The 20,895-nt window shown below is 42.1% G+C and overlaps 1 protein-coding gene across 2 annotated transcripts in view; it reads right to left on the bottom strand.

The window, feature by feature from the left end:
• Positions 1-20,895, bottom strand: part of HID1 (HID1 domain containing) — a 44,536-nt gene extending 23,641 nt beyond the window's left edge. Inside the window, exons 1-4 of one of the 2 annotated variants that reach the window (XM_035104414.3) lie at positions 20,564-20,895; positions 12,615-12,764; positions 8,046-8,216; positions 3,294-3,407 (exon numbers count right to left, since the gene is read on the bottom strand). In XM_035104414.3, the coding sequence (XP_034960305.1) occupies positions 3,294-3,407; positions 8,046-8,216; positions 12,615-12,764; positions 20,564-20,629 (501 nt within the window). In that variant the 5' untranslated portion in view covers positions 20,630-20,895. Of the gene's footprint in view, positions 1-3,293; positions 3,408-8,045; positions 8,217-12,614; positions 12,765-20,209; positions 20,360-20,563 lie in introns of those variants that run through there. The other variant, XM_088661531.1, reaches the window with a different exon arrangement.

Genomic DNA, 20,895 nt, shown 5'->3' on the forward strand with positions numbered 1-20,895 from the left:
GCTTCTCCTCTTTCCTCCCTCTCATTCAAAATTGGCTCGGGGAGGTGGGGGTTGGGAGAACCCCAAAAACAACACATTCTATCTGGCAAGCTGAAATGTTTGCATTGACAAAACAACTGTAATAGCCCAAGATTGAATTCCTCCCACAGTTCATGCCAATGAGTAAATTTCTAATCGTATTTTATCCTAAAACACATGTTAACAAATTTTGGTACGGTTTTGAGCCAAGAACCGTATTGCAAAACTTGGAAAGCATGAAATCCAAAACATAGTCATGTTCCAATCTGCATATTAGCCCAGCAGGCGTAAGTGAAGTCACTGAAAAATGCAGAACAAACAAAATTCACTTCCAGTCTTGAATGACACACATCGCAACACACAGCCATGTTATGTTTTGTTTTTGCAGGAACTGATGATGTATGCATTTATATTAGTTTACAATATAGAGAGGCAGAGTTGTTTCATTAGTACCACAGGGCTTCCTTTCCCCATGTGCCCCTGGCACCCACAATCACACCCACAAAGGAGATGAGGGGGGCACAGGGGTGTGTGGTGAGAGGGAAGCCCTATTGTGCAGGAGGAAGTCCTTGTGCTAATGGGATGATTCCGTTGAATAGAACTGAAAATGTGTGGCTATTTTCAATCTTCTGTTTGGATGAGCACGTCATGCACCTGGGAAGGTGGCATCAGGTCCAAAAAAGCTTATGGTCCAAGAAATGATGCCACAAGACTCTGTTATTTCTAGTCTTGCATTCTGGACTATCATCCAGGACAAATCAGGTAGTCTCAGACGTGTTTAGTAGCAAACAGATCCCACAATAGTATAGTTAGCCACTAATAGCTCTTCTATACAGAAAAGGGCACATTCCAATACTAGTTCATCCATATTCTTGCTGTCTTTTTTCGGCGTGAGCTTTTCGAGGCCAATAAATCATTACTCACATGAAGACCCCCTTCCCACAGCACACACTGAAAACAGTTATAAATTTAAGCAGCTTTTCCTTTGTAACCAGCTTTATTAAGGTTGACTACTTTGCCCTTCTCTTATTTTCCCAGTATTGTTTTTTTGGCAGCAACACGCTCTATTCTGTGCCACAAACAAATCACTGGGACCACTTTTATGGAAACAAGCAGCCATTGAATACAGTGGCGTTTTATTTTACTTTTCAGGAGCAGCTGAGGCAAAAGGGGCCTCAGATTAACGTGCTCAAATTAAGGGCATCTGGCATCATTAAAACAAATCATTCCGGTGCTTTAATTAAGAAAGTTCTGTGCTATCCTTTCCCAGGCACACACGGAGTGGCATTTACAACTCTTGCCCAATGCCTCAGAATTTCCACTATATAACGGTCAATCTGACACATCCCAACACAGAGACAGGACAACAGTTTGAATGGCTGGAGTGGCAGCCAACTCTGCCTGCCTGCTAAGGCACAATTGTGCAGAGCATCACCTTCTGTAAGAGGAGTACAACTTTTAAGATCAATACAACAGCTGCAATCTCCCCATGGAGCCAACATTTCACTGAAGGCAAATAATCAAATACCTAAGTTGTGTTGTTGTTGTTGTTGTTGTTGTTAGTCACTCAGAGCTTTTAAAAATCTCTCTCAGATGTAAGTTCAGTCAGTAGAATTAAAAAACGAGCATGGCAGAAAATGTGTCCAGCAAGCTAAAGGATACTTCTGCCGAGCTAACCTTCCCTTAATTAGAACGCCAATGCAAGAAGCAAGATGGTGCAATGATCACAATGGCCGAGATGCAGTAATGGGGACAGTGTCAGCAACCCAGTTAAAGGTTCACTCAACAATACCACAACACTCCGCCAGCAACACTCCTTGGACAGTTTGTACCAGGCTGCTCCAATTTAGTTTTTCCAAGAACAGCTCAAAACTGTCATGAAAGAGAAAAGCTTCCTAATTTGACAGAACAGGCCAAATAGTCAGACTCTATTTACATCACTTACTCCTCTGCAGCTTGAAAGCATCATGCAGTGGTAGTGGGCAAGAGAGGCAGAAGGATCATGTGGTGCTCTCGAACCCCTACAACCAACTTGGTTTTTAATCCAGTGTAGATTCCTGAACACAATAACTGGTGCTAGCCTTTGCAGGGTGGTGGGTTGCTATAGCTGAGGATGGAGGGCAATTTCATCCAGTATGCATTTTAAGCAAATGGCACAAATATGCGCTGGTAAGGAAATAATTGTATATTTAAATTTGCACTTCTATGAATTTCATGACCTAGTTCTTGAATTGAAAGTATATGAAATGTGTAAAAAGCATATTTTGGGATAAAAAAAACCCATTTAGAAATGCACTTACAGTATTGTATTTTGGTAGTCTATTTTTTTAAAAAAATCACAGATTAATGAGTAAATATAATGGATTTATGAATGTATGAGAGACTGGCATGTTAAACTGATTCACCCATCTCTAGTTACAGCAGGTGTTCAGAGGCTAGCCATGTAGAAAACTATTTTCAAGCACACCCCACCAAATAGGAAGGCACAGGGGGTAGATTCAGCATTAGTCACACTAATTTTCCCACACATGAGTCACTATTCTGCAGTCAACAGCTCTTCAATATTGCTGGAGGCCCTTAGAATGACGCACTATGACAAGAGTAATTTCCACCCAACGCGAAGAGGTCTGTGCAAGAACCCTTGCCATCAAAAGAAACCACAGGCTACACATATTGTACCAAGGCTCTTCCACAGAGCCCAAAGTCACCCATCCATTTTTATTTTTAAAAAAGTCCTTGCTAACAGTATTTAATTATTGCATATTATGCATGCCTGTTACCAAATAGCCTCAAGATGAGTTACTACTTAAATATGCTAAAATATGACAAAGGAAAGAAAGGACAAGGAAAGAAATGTAAAAACAATCTTTTGGATATTATTGCAGGGTGTGCCAAAGGATCAGAAACCGAAACGTAATTTAAAAGAAACAGATATCTGAAAGATTCACAATTATGATTTTTATGGGTTCATCAAATTTTGGGTCATCAGTCTAATGTTAAATGCACTATGTTCACCATGCTACTTGCAAATGAAATACAAACTCATGGAGAAGCATACTATGCCCTACATCCAACACAGAGTTAGGCAAACCTGTTGGGTAAGCATGCCTAGCTCTGTGCTGAATTGGGGCCTATAGGTGTGGATATTTTCTGTTAACATTCTAAGCAGGGCTTTATTCAAAACTCACAGTGCAATCCTAATCATGTCTACTAAGTATTATTGAGCTGCAGCCTTAACCCGTCAGGATAGAACAAAATCAAATTATTGAACTCACCACATTGTTCTTTCGGTGGCTCTGGACAGTGAATTCTGGACAAAAGAGCAAATCCGCAATGGCCAGAAGCAGTGACTCAGCGAGAGGCCTAGCATTTTCATCATCTTCGTCTCCCTGCCAATCAATGGATAAGTTATAGCATACTAGATCTGATCTTGACACTGACTGCAAAGCAACATTACTTAGATCACTTAGTTTCCTTTGGAAGCACACAAAACACATGCGTTGGAATAGGTTCTACCAAGAGGCACTGATGGAGGATTCAGAAAATGCTGAAACTATGGAGGAGGAGAAAATGCAACAGAGGGAAGCCCTAAAAGAAGCAGTGCTATTGAGGGAGAGGGTGGTGCTGTGGTCTAAAACACTGAGCCAAGGGCTTGCCGATCGGAAGGTCAGCGGTATGAATCCGCCCGACAGGGTGAGCTCCCATTGCTCTGTCCCAGCTCCTGCCAACCTAGCAGTTCAAAAGCATGCCAGTGCAAGTAGATAAATAGGTACCACTGTGGCGGGAAGGTAAACGGCGTTTCCGTGCGCTCTAGCTTCCATCACTGTGTTCTGTTGCACTAGAAGTGGTTTAGTCATGCTGGCCACATGACCCAGAAAGCTGTCTGTGGACAAATGCCGGCTCTCTTGACCAGAAAGTGAGATAAAGCCCTGCACCCCATAGTCACCTTTGATTGGACTTTACCATCCAGGGGTTCTTTACCTTTACCTACCTTTACTGAGCTATGTGAAGCTACATGTTTATTTTTATTTAGAACCAGGCCTATTTCTATGGGTAAGGGCTGTGAACAAAGTGTGTTTATAGGATAAATAGAAGGAGTAGGACACAGATTTTTCCATGTTCGAGCTGAGGAGGTAAGTCTAAGCACGTTTTTTCTCAGGACCACCCAATGGCAGCCTGACCAAGGTAGGAATTGAAACAAAGGGTTTCTTTACATATTGTCCACAGCTTTCTCTCAAATTACCTATCTGCAGTTTCTGAGCACCTTTGCTCTGCAGACCACATGAAGCATGTTACTGTGTCCAGAAGTTTTCCTTGGCAAGTGAATAGCTTTGTGCTGCTGCTCTTTCCCTTGTTTTTTTAGTTTTCTAAATAAGTTCACATGTACAAGTTTCCATGTAACTGAAACTCAGGATAAAATATAAAGCTATTCTTAGAGGAGTAGAACTGGAAAGTGCACCTTACCAGTTTGTTTTTTAAAAATGATGGGATTACACAAGCACAGCCAAATACTCCTGGATAGGTAAGCAAATGACTGAGTTATTTAACTGGAAATAAAAGTCTGGAGTGGGGGGGGGAAATGTAACAGGCAAATTAATTTTTTAACAAGAATTATTGTTATTAAAACCACACAATGGTCAGGTGTGGTTAAGAGCAAATAGTAGAATATGGTTGTAGCTACCAGCCATAATAACTGAAAATGGGAACTCCATGTTTAGAGGCAAGTCACCCCAATGAGGGGATGGCTATCTTCATCAAGCTTCCCAGGGGCATACGGCTAGCCACTTTTGGAAACAAAATGCTGAGCTACAGGGACCTTTAGCTGCCTAACAAGCCAATGCTTATGTTTTAGCACAAGCTATGCATATGAAGAAAAAGTAGCATTCGTGCCGCCCATGATCTACATCAGAATTGCAAAACCTATTGATGCATTATCTACAATTATTATAAATATCTTCCCCACATAGAAAATATAGGGCTTTCGCTCAGTGGAACACAATATATCCAAAAATATCTCACAAAAGTACAAATTAATGTAGACTATGCATTGCCCAAAAATGGCTGCAAATGAGCCCAAATGTCCTTGGTCAAATAATTTAACATCAGGGCCACTTTGGCTTCAAATACATTTTTCTAGTCATTGCATGAGCAGACCTTAAACAGAAGCATATAGTTCTTATGTTGCTGGATGATCTGTTTGAAACGTGTTACAGAGGCAGGGGGTTATTCAGCAAGGAGAATAGTTTTGCTGGGGCAAAGCAAGTCTGTTCTTTCAGCGGCCCAAGTGCTTCCAGGCATCCAAATCAAGCCCTATTCTTCTATCTCAGCACTGGTGCTTCAGTCACAGGTCTGCAGCTGTTTCCAAGGGAACCATACATCCCCTCTGTGGGCCTGTAGAACTGCCACTCAAAGCTCATCCTGGATCTCAGACTCTCTTCCAGCAGAGGGGGAGGGACAGGGGCTTATCTGTGACAGCCAGGCCTGTACTGTATCAGCCTGTGCATGACACAGAGCCCTTCACTCATGGCAAGCAGGCTAGACTACAATAATGACCTGCATTGATCCGACATCGTCTAGTACCATATCGGGGCAACCAATAAAAGCATACCAAGGGCAGAAATAGAAAACAAAAGAGATGAAGACCGGCTGGCTGCCCTTCCATTCAGCTTTGAAATCAGAGAAGGAAAAATAGTGTCTAAGAATCTTAAGGGCAAAAGCATCAAATCAATTAATCACAGACAACATGGGATGGATTTAACACAGAGCCGTGGCCTTCAGTGGAACATACAATGCACAGCTCTTGAGGTAAGCACCAATTACAATCTCCAGCTTAAGCTCCGCTGAAATGAATAGGCAGAATATACTATCACAGTTGTGCTCTTATAACTCCTGCTCGTTTTAATGGGTCTAGCCTAGAAGCAGCTCCTGAAAAAGAACAGAGCCCATAAATTGATCCCCATAAATTATTTGATGTTATTTAGTCAACAAAAACATTTTCATACATACCGTATTCCCAATATTTCAACTACTGCAATATTTGATCAGTTTAATCGTTTAAAATGTTATTGGAAAGTGAACACATTTAAATAGGTTGACAGTCTGTATGAGGATGAACTATAGTAGGCCTAAAGCAAAATGAGGCAAGAAATCCCCACCATGCTGTACACAGGCTGTAATTGGCAGTGGGGACTATTTTTAAGCAAGTCATTCTGAAGATATGGCGTGGAAACAGATTTCTATGGCATTCTCAGTTTAACAATTTGCAAAAACAAAAATCCCACCAACAACTCAAAAAAACACATAAAACGGTTTCATCCTGTGTTGCTTATGACTACAAAACTGCAGTTTGTGAAACAAAACAAAAATTTTCCAAATTCTACAAGCAACACCCAAATGAGAAACATGCAAAGTGACTGAATGATCAATATTTGGTTGCAGACATTTCCCTGCTTTGTCAGATTTAAATTCCTTGACAGAAATGGGAGGTTTAGAGACTAGAGTGGCATTATAGAACTCAAAAGCAAATAATTTTTATTACGCATTCGGGGAAAGTGGGTGTGAGGGACAGGGGATATCGCGAAGTCCCTCCCCTCCTGAGTTCCAGCCCATCCCCGAGCGCAGGGGAAAGCAGGGAGAGTTCCGACGCAAGTGGGGAAGCAGGAAGTGGGGTCCGAGGCTCAGGCAGGGTAGAGGAGCCATCGTCCCAGGTGGCACAGGAAGGGGAAAGCAAGGGGGGCAGACCTATCCCCCCAACTCCGGAATTGCGCAGAAAACGTAGGGGGAAGAGGCTGGGTCTCCCCAAGTTGTTATGTTGGAGAAAAACGCGCCAAACGCCATTCGGAGGTTCTGACTCAAGCGGATAAGATGTGTCTCTGTAAATAGTACTGCCTTTAGCACTGTAAATACGCAGCACCAATAAAAAGATAAAATGCAGAGCTGTGTGGAGTCGTTACTCTGAAGTAGCCCACCCAGGCCACTGTGACAGTGGGCAAAAACAACTCACAAACTGATTGCTTCCAGACAATATTAAGAAGTCCGCCCCACTTAGTGTTGCATTAGGGTTAGCCCTCTTCAGTAGTTCCTGCACATTTTCGAAGTCCTATTTTCTAAGGCCAATGCAGAGAACACATTTCAAGTGTTCAACACAATTTACACCCATCACAACCCTATTCCCACAGACACTTGGGCTGCACACATAGTCTTGGAGGAAAATAAATTAAGAATGCCACCAGCCATCTCTTCAGGTGAAGGAAATGGGTTTGAAAACAGCCCTATACAGCTTGGGACCATGATAACTTGAAGTTTCTATATCCCAGCTGATCATATATGTATATATGATCATATATGTTGTTATTGTAAATAACAACAACTGAAACTACTGATAATATGTCTGAACCCTGGAAACTATTGTGATCGTGGTTGTTGGCTCTGAATAAGCATGACTTGAAACAAGAGATCAATAGTACAGTCAGTCCTTGCCATTTTTCACTGGCACTGCAGACCAAAATTACTCCTGAGCAGGCTATTGCAGATGCTGAGTAAGATGCAAAATTCAGCAACAAAAAGCACCCTACGTTGTCTTTCCAAGGACATCACTAGTCCAGGTTCATTTAATTTTCTTCCCTTCCACCCCATTTATAGATAGAATGAATTTCAAGACAGTTCTTCCACACCAGGTATCCTTTTGAGAATGACCAGCTTTTCCTTGAGATGCCCATGGATGAAAGATAGTTTAAAAGATACAGGCTTGGACAAAACAAGGTGCCTGCTTTACCAGTCTTTCCATTATGAGCCTCCAGTCCTCCGTTAAATGTGTTTCAGTGCTTCATTTTAGAAGGCAGAAATGCTGCCAGGATCAGAGCAAACCAAGCAACACAGTGCAGACATCCCTGGGCCTGGGTGAAGTTTTCCTACCTTTAGATAAATATAATTTAGTAGTTAAAATAAATTAATCATTACACTTTGATTAAGAAGTCCTGCCTCCTTCATCTGTTTGAAAGCAATAGTACAATTCAATAGATACATACCCCTCCTCGACCTGCCCCAGGAACGGTTGACCAGAAGAAGCCTCTCCAGTCGGGATCCTCAAAGATATAGGGTAGGATGCGGGTCAACAGGCGGCTACAGTTCAGGACAATCTGCTTTTCCTTATCAGAGTGACAGCCACTCTCAGCTCCCTGCACCAGCTTTTCCACTGCCTAGAACAAATAAGGTAAAGCAAATGAAAGGAACTACAGTACTGGCATGCAGACACCAAATATTGCCACAGATAATTCATGTTTTCAAATGGCTTACTGCAGCAGCAGCATTTAATAAATGCATATTTATTTATTATTAGTGCTGGCCTCTGTTTGAACGTAATAGGTAACATCCAATGTTTCCATCCCATTTGCACAACAGATTTCCATTTGTTTAACAGAACTTGCCCTTCTAGCGCCTTCCCCCACCCAAATTTCTTTTGGAACAGATTTTGAGGGGGGGGGAGAAGAAGAAAGGGAAATACTTTTGTGAGCATTTAAATCTGATCATGCAGTGCTGTATGTTACCCAATACTGAAAAATGTGACAATTTAGTAAAGACCGGGGAAGAGAAAGAATTTCAAGACTTAGAAGTGCCTAATCAAAATCTTACTTTCTTCCTTGATCTTGAAAAATGACTGAAGGTTCCACAGATGAATGTGCTGCTCTATGAGAAGTGCTCTTAACAAGTGCCAAGCATAATGGAAGAGGTGGGAAATATGGATCCAACTGGTCAATATATTTGTAAAGTGTGGGGAGAGGGCATGCCAGACTTCCAAGAAAAATACCTGAGATCAAGTTAACATCACTGTTTTTCAGGAACAAGGTCACTGACTCCAGTATAACCCTACCAGCAGCAGCCCATGCCAGCTTCTATTTTTGCAGTTATTATCTGATATTCCCAGATACCTTTTTGGTGGGAGAAAAGCTTCGGTCCGCAGTATGGTATACATTACTCTTGAAAATGAACTCATATTTGAATTGGAAATGCATAATACATTTTGAGGATCAATATGCTGCTTCCAGCTCCTGGAGAACTATCAGAAATTGTTTAACATGACTGCTTACATAGTTTGAATAGCATGCATCCAGCCCAGTGATTTGCAAGGTATGTAAAGTCATATTAAATAGAGTGCTCTGCAAGTAAATACTGCATAGCGGACTAGCAATAGTCCAGTCTAAAAGTACTGGTGGTACAGTAGATACAAATAGGTTCCTCTTTCCTCCATTTACCAAAGAGTAAAAAAAAAGGGAATATTGAAAGTATTTTCAATGTCTGAAAGAAACACTGCTTGTCATTATTTATTCCAGACTAGAGCAGGTGAAGTTCCTGTTGCTGAATATGGGAAAACTCTCCTGAGATACATCTTTTGTTGGTGTTGTTTAGTCATGTCCGACTCTTCGTGACCCCATGGACCATAGCACGCCAGGCACTCCTGTCTTCCACTGCCTCCCGCAATTTGGTCAGACTCATGTTGGTATCGGTAGCTTTGAGAACACTGTCCAACCATCTCATCCTCTGTCATCCCCTTCTCCTAGTGCCCTCAATCTTTCCCAACATCAGGGTCTTTTCCAAGGAGTCTTCTCTTCTCATGAGGTGGCCAAAGTATTGGAGCCTCAGCTTCAGGATCTGTCCTTCCAGTGAGCACTCAGGGATGATTTCCTTAAGAATGGATAGGTTTGATCTTCTTGCAATCCATGGGACTCTCAAGAGTCTCCTCCAGCACCATAATTCAAAAGCATCAATTCTTCAGCGATCAGCCTTCTTTATGGTCCAGCTCTCACTTCCATACATCACTACAGTACTGGGAAAACCATAGCTTTAACTATACGGACCTTTGTTGGCAAGGTGATGTCTCTGCTTTTTAAGATGCTGTCTAGGTTTGTCATTGCTTTTCTCCCAAGAAGCAGGCATCTTTTAATTTCGTGACTGCTGTCACCATCTGCAGCGATCATGGAACCCAAGAAAGTAAAAGCTCTCCCTGCCTCCATTTCTTCCCCTTCTATTTTCCAGGAGGTGATGGGACCAATGGCCATGATCTTAGTTTTTTTGATGTTGAGCTTCAGACCATATTTTGCGCTCTCCTCTTTCACCCTCATTAAAAGGTTCTTTAATTCCTCCTCACTTTCGGCCATCAAGGTTGTGTCATCTGCATATCTGAGGTTGTTGATATTTCTTCCAGCAATCCTAATTCCGGTTTGTGATTCATCCAGTCCAGCCTTTCGCATGATGATACATCTTAGTGATATGCAATTATCATAATATGCTACTGTGCCACATACATGTATAGGAAAAAGACAGACCCACTTGCTTATTTTCTATAACTGAAAGCAGGAAACTACAAATGTGATGCATATCCCCTGTTCAAGACACCCTTGTGCTGTTAAAGTCTTCTCTGTTAGACAGAGAATTACAAATATTCTGCTATAATGAATAAGAAAACCTAAACAAGAAGAGATGAAACCAAAGTCTTTAACAACCACTTCAACTTATAATGCAAGGGTTTAAATCTGGTATACAAAATGGAATAATACAAAGTGCATTTTTATAAATACTGAACTTGCCCTGGGGCACAATTTTCTGAGGCAGGAAGTGTTGTTTGTTTATTTAAGGAATGTATCACCTGCTTTGCAATATATGTCTCAATGTGGCAGAATATATATAATTAAAAATAGATAACCACATCAGAAAATGGAAATAGTATAGCAACATTCATAGTGCCTGGGCCTCCTGAAATAGAACTGCTTTAACCTGGCACCTAAAACTTTGCAGAGACCCTATCACCAGGCTTCTCGCATTGTAAGATGGTCCATTGCAGGAGGCACAAGCAATTTACTAGAAAAGCAAGTTCTAACTTGTTTTCCTTTTCACCAATTTCTAACTTGTTTTCCTTTTCACCAATATTATTCTATCATCACTACATCATGTTCAGAACCAGAAAAGCATTTCCAGCAGCATTTTTTTAGCCTCTGAGCAATCAGGTACAAGGAGTTTTTCATCCATGGTAATAATGGTGGCCTTTTCTTTTCCAAAGCATTTTAGGGAGAGGCTGGAAGCACAGCCACTGGTCTTCAGCTGGCCTTTCCTTTTCTCTGGAGAAAACCTCTGGGACCATCCAAAGGCACTCTAAGGAAAGTGAGGGAAGAAGGCTAGGTGGTTGAATGCCTGCACTTTGCTTTTCACCTGGCCCAGCACCAAGCGTTTAAAAATAGTTCTTAATCCTAATTTAAAAATAAAATAAAAATTGGGAGAGGCAGGGGGTCTTGGTCCAAGGACACCATGCTGCCTGCAGACACCACATGGTGGACTCCAGGCTTAAAAGAACATGAGAGTCCCTATAATGGGATTCAGAGGCATACCTAAGGTCACATCTACGGTAGTTTGACCCTTAGGTCTGCTTTCTTGGGGAGGGTTAGGAAGATGGTATTCTAAAATTCACCTGGTAAACGTAAATCCTGAGCACAGTTAAAACTAGCAAAAGTCTGTCTGGATCCTTTGATCATATGCATATCTAGGTATCTACAGTTAAAACACATGTGAGCTTTATAACTGGAATTCAGATCCTTGCACTCTTATTCTTGCCTTGCAGGCTACTACTGTCCAACACTGATTGCCATAGTTAATCCTTTTGAAATTTAACTACAGCTTTCATGTTTGCCTACCCTGCAGGGTATTGGTAGTTTGATACTATTTCCTCTTTCAGATTACCATAAACCGCAACTAACAATGAATCTACTGAAGTATTCTATTGCCTTGGTGCTAATTTAGGATTATTTGGAATTATGGAGTCGTTTCAAAAACTAATAATAATAATAATAATTTATTTATACCCCGCCCATCTGTTGAACATCTATTGAACATTAAAAGCTTCCCTAAATAGGGCTGCCTTCAGATGTCTTCTAAAAATCTGGTAGTTGTTTTTTTCTTTGTCATCTGATGGGAGGGTGTTCCACAGGGCGGGTGCCACTACCGAGAAGGCCCTCTGCCTGGTTCCCTGTAACTTAGCTTCTCGCAACGAGGGAACCGCCTGAAGACCCTCAGCGCTGGACCTCAGTGTCCGGGCAGAACAATGGGGGTGGAGACGCTCCTTAAGGCATACTGGACTGAGGCCGTTTAGGGCTTTAAAGGTCAGCACTTTGAATTGTGCTCGAAAACGTACTGGGAGCCAATGTAGGTCTTTCAAGTCCGGTGTTATGTGGTCTCGGCGGCCGCTTCCAGTCACCAGTCTAGCTGCCGCATTCTGGATTAGTTGTAGTTTCCGGGTCACCTTCAAAGGTAGCCCCACATAGAGCGCATTGCAGTAGTCCAAGCGAGAGATAACTAGAGCATGCACTTCTCTGGCGAGACAGTCCGCGGGCAGGTAGGGTTTCATCCTGCGTACCAGATGGAGCTGGTAGACAGCTGCCCTGGACACATTCCACGTGCATTCCACGTGATCAGTGGTCTCTACTTAAGAGTGAAGGACATCTCATTCTGAATTGATTTACCTTTGGCCAAATGCTCCCCTTTGAATGAGCTAATATTTGTATAACTAAATTTCACAGTGGGGGCAATACAGGAAGAAGAATGCATTTTACCTTATAACACAAAGTAGCCAAATTTGAAGGAGATTCTTCCCTCACAGCTCTGATTTCTGCAGCAGGAACAAGAGCAAAAACATCTTGGACTGAAGTAGCTGTATCTGCCCAGAACTGGTCCCAGAACGCATCATCTGTTGCTTCTACAGGCTGAAGAGACACAAATATCAAAGGATTGAATTGATTCAGTATTTTTATGCTGCTTTTTCCAACAGCAAGGTTGAGGGCAAAGCAGCCCACAACAATAAAGATCCAAAAACACATCCATCAGTATAATCATAGCACATCAGTAAGCAAAAGCGGACCAATAAAAAAGACATTCAATACAAACCCATGCTTATTCAAAAATAATTTATCAGAAATGACTGCTAAGCACTAGCCCAGTGCCAGTTGACATAACTCCTATAGAAAGGGGTTTTCTCGCCCAATGCAGCAGCACAACCTGGGAAGGCAGGTGGGAGTAGTCAGGTGGTCTTTAATGAAAACGTACAAAACCTGGAAATGGGAATGACTTTTGGGAAAGCTAAGAGCCACAGAAGGCTGATCAGAAGGCAGAGAGTAGGTTAAAAACACCACAACACAATTATAACCTACATTGGTTTTTGAGTTACTGGTTGAATACTTGATGTGATCACTTTATCAAGCAGAGATTTGAATGAAGTCCATGACCAAGGAACATCCAAAGCCATCCAACCAAATCAACCCAATACTACTGATCAGTTGGACAAATGTAAATGCATTGTTAATAAAATAATAGAGGATCTTGGAGAGACACAAGTAGGGTAGAAAAACTGAAGGGAAATGATGTAGAGAAGCTGGGAGCAAAAGGGCAAGGACTTAGGGCCAATGGGAAGGGGCAAGAAGCTGTGGTGAGAATCGGCAGGTCCCTATGAAGCTACACCAACATCTCTTGTTCGTTCGTTGCAGCTTTCAAGACAGACGCTTTGACAGACACTTTAATAGAAACCAATGCATGTATGGGAACAGAGCTATATACAAAGGCAGAGTAACACACAGCGTTCTGGACATGGGTGCACATCTACATGCATATAGTTTATTATACAGGCACCACAAAAGTCATACTGAGCATACTTGATTATTTTGTGCCAACACAAACAGTCACTCTAAGAATACTGTACTAAGTATACCAAGTGAAGGAGGTTTTCTCTCCTAATAAAGGAAATAAATTTCAGTCATTACAGACTCACTGAATACTACTCAGCAGGACAAGTCAAGACATCAGGTAAAACGAATGTTCTATCATGATCTTGTGTGACTGACCTAGTAAAAGCTCCAAAAGCAAACAGCAGTTCTTGCCTAATAGCAAGTTATTCAGGGCATTCGGCAATTTCAAATTGTGTTTGGAAAGGGTGAGGAGAGGAAAGATGACTGCTTGTTTAAACAAAGACAATTTCCTGGCTTCCAATTTCCTGGCTTTACAGCAGATAAAGGCATCCAATGCCAATATTGTTAAAGAACAGTTTAAGTGACAGCAAGAAACTTTGTCATTTCTGATTAATAACTGGCTGTGATGAAGGAGTACCACCTGAGCTATCGATAGGCGATGTGTCCCTAAAACACAGAGACCAGAAAGCTGAAGCAGGTAAGCAAAGCATAAACTGGTAGAGCAGGTTTGTTCTATGGTGGTTATATATTCCCATGAGATACCGTACTAATGTCAACTACCTCCCTGTCACCATCCTTAACATCCATAAAATGAGCCCCTTTGCATTCTCTAAAAGTAGGCACTTAATCACAGGTGATTGCCTTAATCCAGAAAGTATTTGCATGTTAACCAATGGGCAACACAGCAAGTCTGCATTCAGCTCCTTCTCAGCGAGGAAAGAGGAAAACAGAGTGAACAATCAGAAATAAATTTGGCAGGAAAGCATATTCATGGCACTGAACTACTGAGAATCAGGAATTTTAGTGGATTGTGTGCACAGGTGTAAAATGCATTTACACTGACATTCAGAATGATATAACCGAGTATTTAGGAAAAGAAGTGGCCCCTGACTTGATGTGTGTTGGAAGCCGCCCAGAGTGGCTTATTATTATTATTATTATTATTATTATTATTATTATTATAGTAACAACTACCCAGAATAAATAGGATTGGTATAACTGGGGTGCAGTGTATTATGCAACTCAAATACATCCATTACCTTGACAAATATTCAAGTTACCACACTCTTTTCAACATGGCCCTGGGAAAAACTAATGAGCAAATCACCCACAATGCAGATGGATTAAAAATGTGACTTGATGCTGGATGCTGGATATGAAAAGGCAAGAAGAATGCAAAACTTAATGGAAGGAATATCAAATCTAGTGTATTAGAATAGTAGACACAGCACTCATCAAAGAAGTGTCAGCCTTGCCTCTTCCCTAAGCTCCACCCCCTCATAGTATCCTCTCTCACACCCTTAGGATGATGTCCGTCCCACACCCTACAAAATCCCCTTCCCAACTCCCAGAACAGCCACTTTGTATGAAAGGGTGGCCATTTTGTGTATGCACCCCAAGCAGTATTTTCAAGGTAGGTTGTGATCTATCCATGTTGGATGGGGGGGGGGGTTAATACGAGCACTGGCCCCTTGCTATTAGCTGATATATACGGTACTTTCCAGCCACTAAATTGTGTTAAATGAACCCCCACACCCCTAAAAAAAAATTCCTCTGCAAACTTATCTAGCCAGATGGTCATGAGGAAGCCAGAGAAGGAAGTACAGTATTATATGCTCTCAAGGCAATGATTCACCAGGGACTCTGCTGAGAAGGTTGTGCACTGGAAGAGTGTTTATTTACATGAGGAGGGTGGAGAGAATTCAGTGCTGTGCACCTATTTATCCCACCACATAATATTAATTTCCTTTTATTTTCCCCCTCCCCCACTAAGAACCACGAAAATGTAAGGATCGCTGTAGTATATATAAAAACCATATTGAATGTTACATTTGTAAATAATGTAAAATAAAAGTATAGAATATAAAACTTTAAAAAAACAAAACAGTTTGATTCCAGATCTATCCTCTGTTTCACTGGAATGCAGTATTTCCGGAAATACTGGATATCGTTCGGGGAATTAGGCAGAATGTCCTGGTCAGATGACCGCCAGGGGAAGGGGCCACTTCAGCAGAAAAGGCAGGTGTTCTACCTTACACTGAATAGTTTCCTGGCTGAAAAAAAACAGCAAGTTTTTGCATTACAGAATCTTTCCCCAGGCATAATTATTTGGCATATTTAGTATAGTAAACTGTTTCAACAATATCATGAGTATGTTTGATCCAATACTCTTTGTACAAAACATGGGACAAGTTGGGGGCAGGGGAGAACATTCTTGAGAACTATGCTTTTAGGTCACCTCCAAAATAAGCTTCAGAGACCAACGAAATTACCTTAAGCTGCTACCAGACCTATGTTCAGCTGTGCCATCCTTGATGTGCCAAAAAGTTTCTACCACTTCCATTAGAATTAAAATGTATCTTGAAATAAAAAGGCACTGCAGACAAAGATATCTGAACACAACATAACCACTTGCTACGGACATGCTGTGATATGTCTGCAAAGCCTAAGAGGACCAAGGGTATTATAAGTGAGCTCATTATCAAAAGTAACTATTATCTTACAGTGTAATGATTTAAATATCTATTTGTAAGTAAGAGCCACAGAGTAAGGCAGGCCCATTGAGTTCAAGGGAACTTATATCCAAGTAAGCAGGTACATGATTGCCGCCTTAGTTGAGTATTTAAGGAAAGGGGTTAGAGCCAGGAAACATAGCTGAGGTTTAAAGTACCGGTAATTGCTATAAATTACCGTGAAGCTGAGGCTCCAATACTTTGGCCACCTCATGAGAAGAGAAGAATCCTTGGAAAAGACCCTGATGTTGGGAAAGATTGAGGGCACTAGGAGAAGGGGACGCCAGAAGACAAGATGGTTGGACAGTGTTCTCGAAGCTACGAACATGAGTTTGACCAAACTGCGAGAGACAGTGGAAGACAGGAGTGCCTGGCGTGCTATGGTCCATGGGGTCACGAAGAGTCGGACACGACTAAACGACTAAACAACAACAATTGCTATAAAATAAAGCAAGAGATTTAATCCAGGGAAAGTGAATGTGTGTATCAAGTGGTGTGTTGTGCATTTTAGTTCTGTCTTAACAGTTTTGCTTTAACTTGAGAGAAATGAAAGGAGCTACTTAAATTCCAGTGGACCTGATAATTTACAGAGAATCAACAGCTCTGCACAAGATTCCTGAGGAAACAGGATACATCTGCAGAAACAAGAGAATAGTGCTACTCTTTGAAACAGGAAAAGGCAACAACACACTTCCAAATCAGCATTAGCTAGATTTTCAAATAATGGTAACTTAATAAAGATAGTGCAATGCAGAATTTTGGACTTGTATGGGAAATCTGGGTTCAAATCCTTGCTGAAGTTGGTGGTCTTGATAAAATCACCATCTCCTAGCCTACTTATAAGTTTGGTGCAATAATAAGATGCTTTGTAACTGTCCAGAGCCCTTTTTGAGGGGAAACAACCTGCTGAATTGTACTTAATGTTGTCAAGCAAGAAAGCCTAGTTTGACCATAGCTGCCCAAATACCGGTAACTTTTGCTTCTCGTGTCTAAGGCAGTTGCCTTGCTGAGTTCAAATGCCTAAAATGAATGCCTCTATATTTGCTAATCCTACCCATCAGTAAAGGAGACAGTAGGAAGAAGGAAGGCATGCGATTAAAAAATAAATCTATCATTTTCTCTGGAGCAAGCATTCCAGTTGCAATATAAAAAGCAATCCACCAACACTGACAGAATGCAATGGCAGGCAGCATATTATCACCAAAGGTACTATGGAAAAGATAGCACTGCTTACCGTATTTGCAATTTGTACTAATTATATTAACATAGTAAAAACACCAGCCCCCAGGTTACAGACGCACATAGCCTTTCATACAGTACTTGGTCACTATTCAGGCTTTTTGAAAATTATCTAATTACAATTAGAAAACACAGACAACAGAAACCACTCATGTGCACTAAGTCCAGTTGGTTCAGATCTGCAGCCTGACATTCACAAAAAGAAATTTGAAATAGTAGGATTTATTAGGTTACGCAAGGGTGTGTTGTGAGTACATGTAGTATTTATGATCATTTTTTTGTCAGTCTGGACAACAGTATGACTGGCGCATTCATGGTATAGTTTTCATTTTGACAAAACAGTCAAAAGCAACAGCATCAAACTTCAATTCACCTATCCCTGACTGATATGAAGGATCTACATTTTCTTATAATGATGTAATAAACAGCAGCACCAAAATGCTACATACAGAATGTGGCTGATAAGGCAGTGCTATATCTTACACCGATATTTTGGTGACTAGCCACAAGAAGGCCTAGTCATACATACTGCACCTGCAGGTACTATAGTGCCCTTCTCAAGTATGTAAATATGGGTGTTCCATCTCCTCCGCCCACCTTTCCTCATGGCATAATCTCTCCAGTACTGCTATAGAGGCTTTAAACAAACCAAGCTAGGAACACCAACCGTTCACTTTTATAAAAGGAATGAACTTATAAAGTCAGCAAAAAAAAGACTCCTATTTCCTTACTGTGTGTACTACTACCATAGCACTATGCTCAGACTGTGAAACCCAATGAGACTTTTTTATACTTATGGTTGTAAGACTCATTGAATTTAATCAAGCTTATTTCTAAGTGTAGATGTCAAAAATTGCAAATGTTATAGTCTCTTTATGCATACACATGAGTTTTTAATTTTTCCTTTACCCAATTGAAGGACATACATACAGTAATGCAGAACACCACATTAGCACTAAAAGAAAAAAAGTACATAATATTCTATTAAACCTAAAATGTTGATTTATATTTTCCCATTATCTTTCAAAATATTTGTCCTAACCTCAAGCTGGCTTACGGATTTTACAAATCTAATTATTATTTAGTGATGGGACAAGGAATGTGGGACTAGGCACAAGAAAGCCTAGACATGCATACTGCACCTGCAGGTACAAATCAAATTATTTGGTGATGGGACAAGGAATGTTTGACTCTCATGATCCCTAATGGGTGCCCTTATTAGCATTCTTTTCTCCTTTGTTGGTACCTGTAGAAAAGGAACCAACAAGAAAAGAAAGTTAACTTTTTTCTCATATCATGAGATCTGAACATATAACGCCTGCTCCGAAGGTCTATTTGTCCCTCCTTTTATCATAAACTCCATACAGCAAAAATGTCACCATGATTCTGCTCCAAGCAGGCCTTCCACTGCCACATTGCAGCAAATCAAAATAAGTCTGGAAAATCCATGTCACCAGAGCTTCAAAATATCTCTTACTTTTACATATCTGCAGGCCCAAGCACTAGGATACTTACACTGACAATCCTAAGCAGCATTGTTATATGCCAACTAAAGGAGGTGGGTGGTTTTTTTTTTTACAGCCTCTGCATTCTCACACTGTACCTGTCTCTAACCATGGTTACTAGAGTCCTATGCTTTTTTGCTGGAGATGGCAAAAATTCACCAGCTGTTGCATTTTGGCCACTATGCAACAAGCAGGGTAAAGAGAAGAATTTTGCTGAATATATTTGTTGAGACCCTTTCACTAGCTGTAACTTTCACCCTTCAAGTACAAATAAAAGATCTCAAGGCCCTTCCTGTCTCCCTGTCAATAAGCACCACCTCACGTAGTCCAACCTGTCTGGTTCATGCGATGTTTCTAAAGTTGCGACAGCTGCTGCACTTTCCAGTACTCACTCAACTATTTGCCTGCAGGCTAGCAGTTCATTACCTCTTCTCTCCGTAACAGCATTTTTTTTGTACCCATGCACCTGACTTAAAATTTAAGGGCAAGCAAACAAAAGGCATAACCCGATTAGCCGAACACCATATGCTGTGTAACCACTAATTCCCCAAGCTTCCCTGAAAGGGTAAAAGAAAGTTATGCATCAAGGATGTGTGTATCCAAATGATTTATTCAGTTACCCGATGCTATGAAATAGATGCATATAGGTCAACAAAACAATTCAGCATTTTGCAAACAGGCACAGCCTTGAGCCTCGGTCCTAATCATGCTCATTCTTTTACTCCAGTTGTGATTCCTTTACCACAAACTGTGATTGGGGAGAGCGTCTACCATCTGGCCTGACCACATCATATTACTAGTCTGCACCCTTCCAACTTTCTCCTATGCATCCAACTACAGTATTCTCCTCAGGCCTTCTGCTCCAGTGAGGCCTTCTCCGACTGTTAGGCCCAAATCCTTGAGGCAGCCCACCTCTGTCAGCCTCTATTCAAGAATATATGGAGCTGTGGGCACCGCAGGTTTTACTTGGCTGCCTTGCCTATGTGAGAGGCCAAGTTTAATCCTGTGGGTTGTGGAGATAGCACACCGATAAGAGGGGGGGGGGGAATACAAATAAAGGCATGGCAGCAAGCAAATGGTTTGCAACACAGCAATGTCTGTGAAGATAAACTGACTTAAGACCCACTTTGCAGAGAGCTTGCAAACCCAGTACTTTTCAGGTGCCTGTACACAAGGTCCATTCCCACCTAGATCCCCAGGATGGTGGGCTTACCCCAGACTCGCTTGTCAACGCCCCCCAGAGGAAGAAAATTGGGGGGGGTGTTGGATCTTCCAACATCAGAAGCTTCCCTCTTGGATCCTCTGTCAAACCCCAGCCCCACGGCTTCTCCTTGGATCAATGTCCCTGTCCAGGAAGGAGACCCTTTGCCCATCAAAACCCCATCCCCCCAACCAACCAACCACCTCGAAAGGCCTTTCCTTCAAGCCCCCTGCACGCCTCTCCTCCTCGCCTGCCTGAGGAGTGAGCCAGCCTCGCCGCCGATGCCTTTAATTTAAGGGGTGCTTCTTCTCTCCCTCCCTCGCAGGCCGGCCCTGCTCAGGTGCGCTCCCCCCCCCCCCGCCTCACCTGCGTCTTGGTGGTGAGCTGGATCACCGCCTTCCTGAAGTTGAGCTTGGAGTCGGCGTTGCCCATCCTCCCGCGGCGCCCGGATCCGGGTCCGCTACCTGCTCACTCCCTGCGGCGGGCCAGATCGAGCCTCCTCCTCCTCCCTCGTCGCTCGTCACCGCTAACAGCCCTCCTCTCCTTCTCCACCTCTTCCTCTCCTCGGCGCTGCGGGCTCCATCCCGGCGGCTTCGCTCACCTGCTTCCCTACGGCGGAGGCTGCTACTCCCTCCCTCCCTCCCTGTCAAAGGGAGCCGCGCAGCAGCTGATGCTGTTGCTGGTCCTGATCCCGCCTT

The sequence above is a fragment of the Zootoca vivipara genome, chromosome 2 (assembly GCF_965207765.1).
Source record: "Zootoca vivipara chromosome 2, rZooViv2.hap1.1, whole genome shotgun sequence".
NCBI lineage: Eukaryota > Metazoa > Chordata > Lepidosauria > Squamata > Lacertidae > Zootoca > Zootoca vivipara.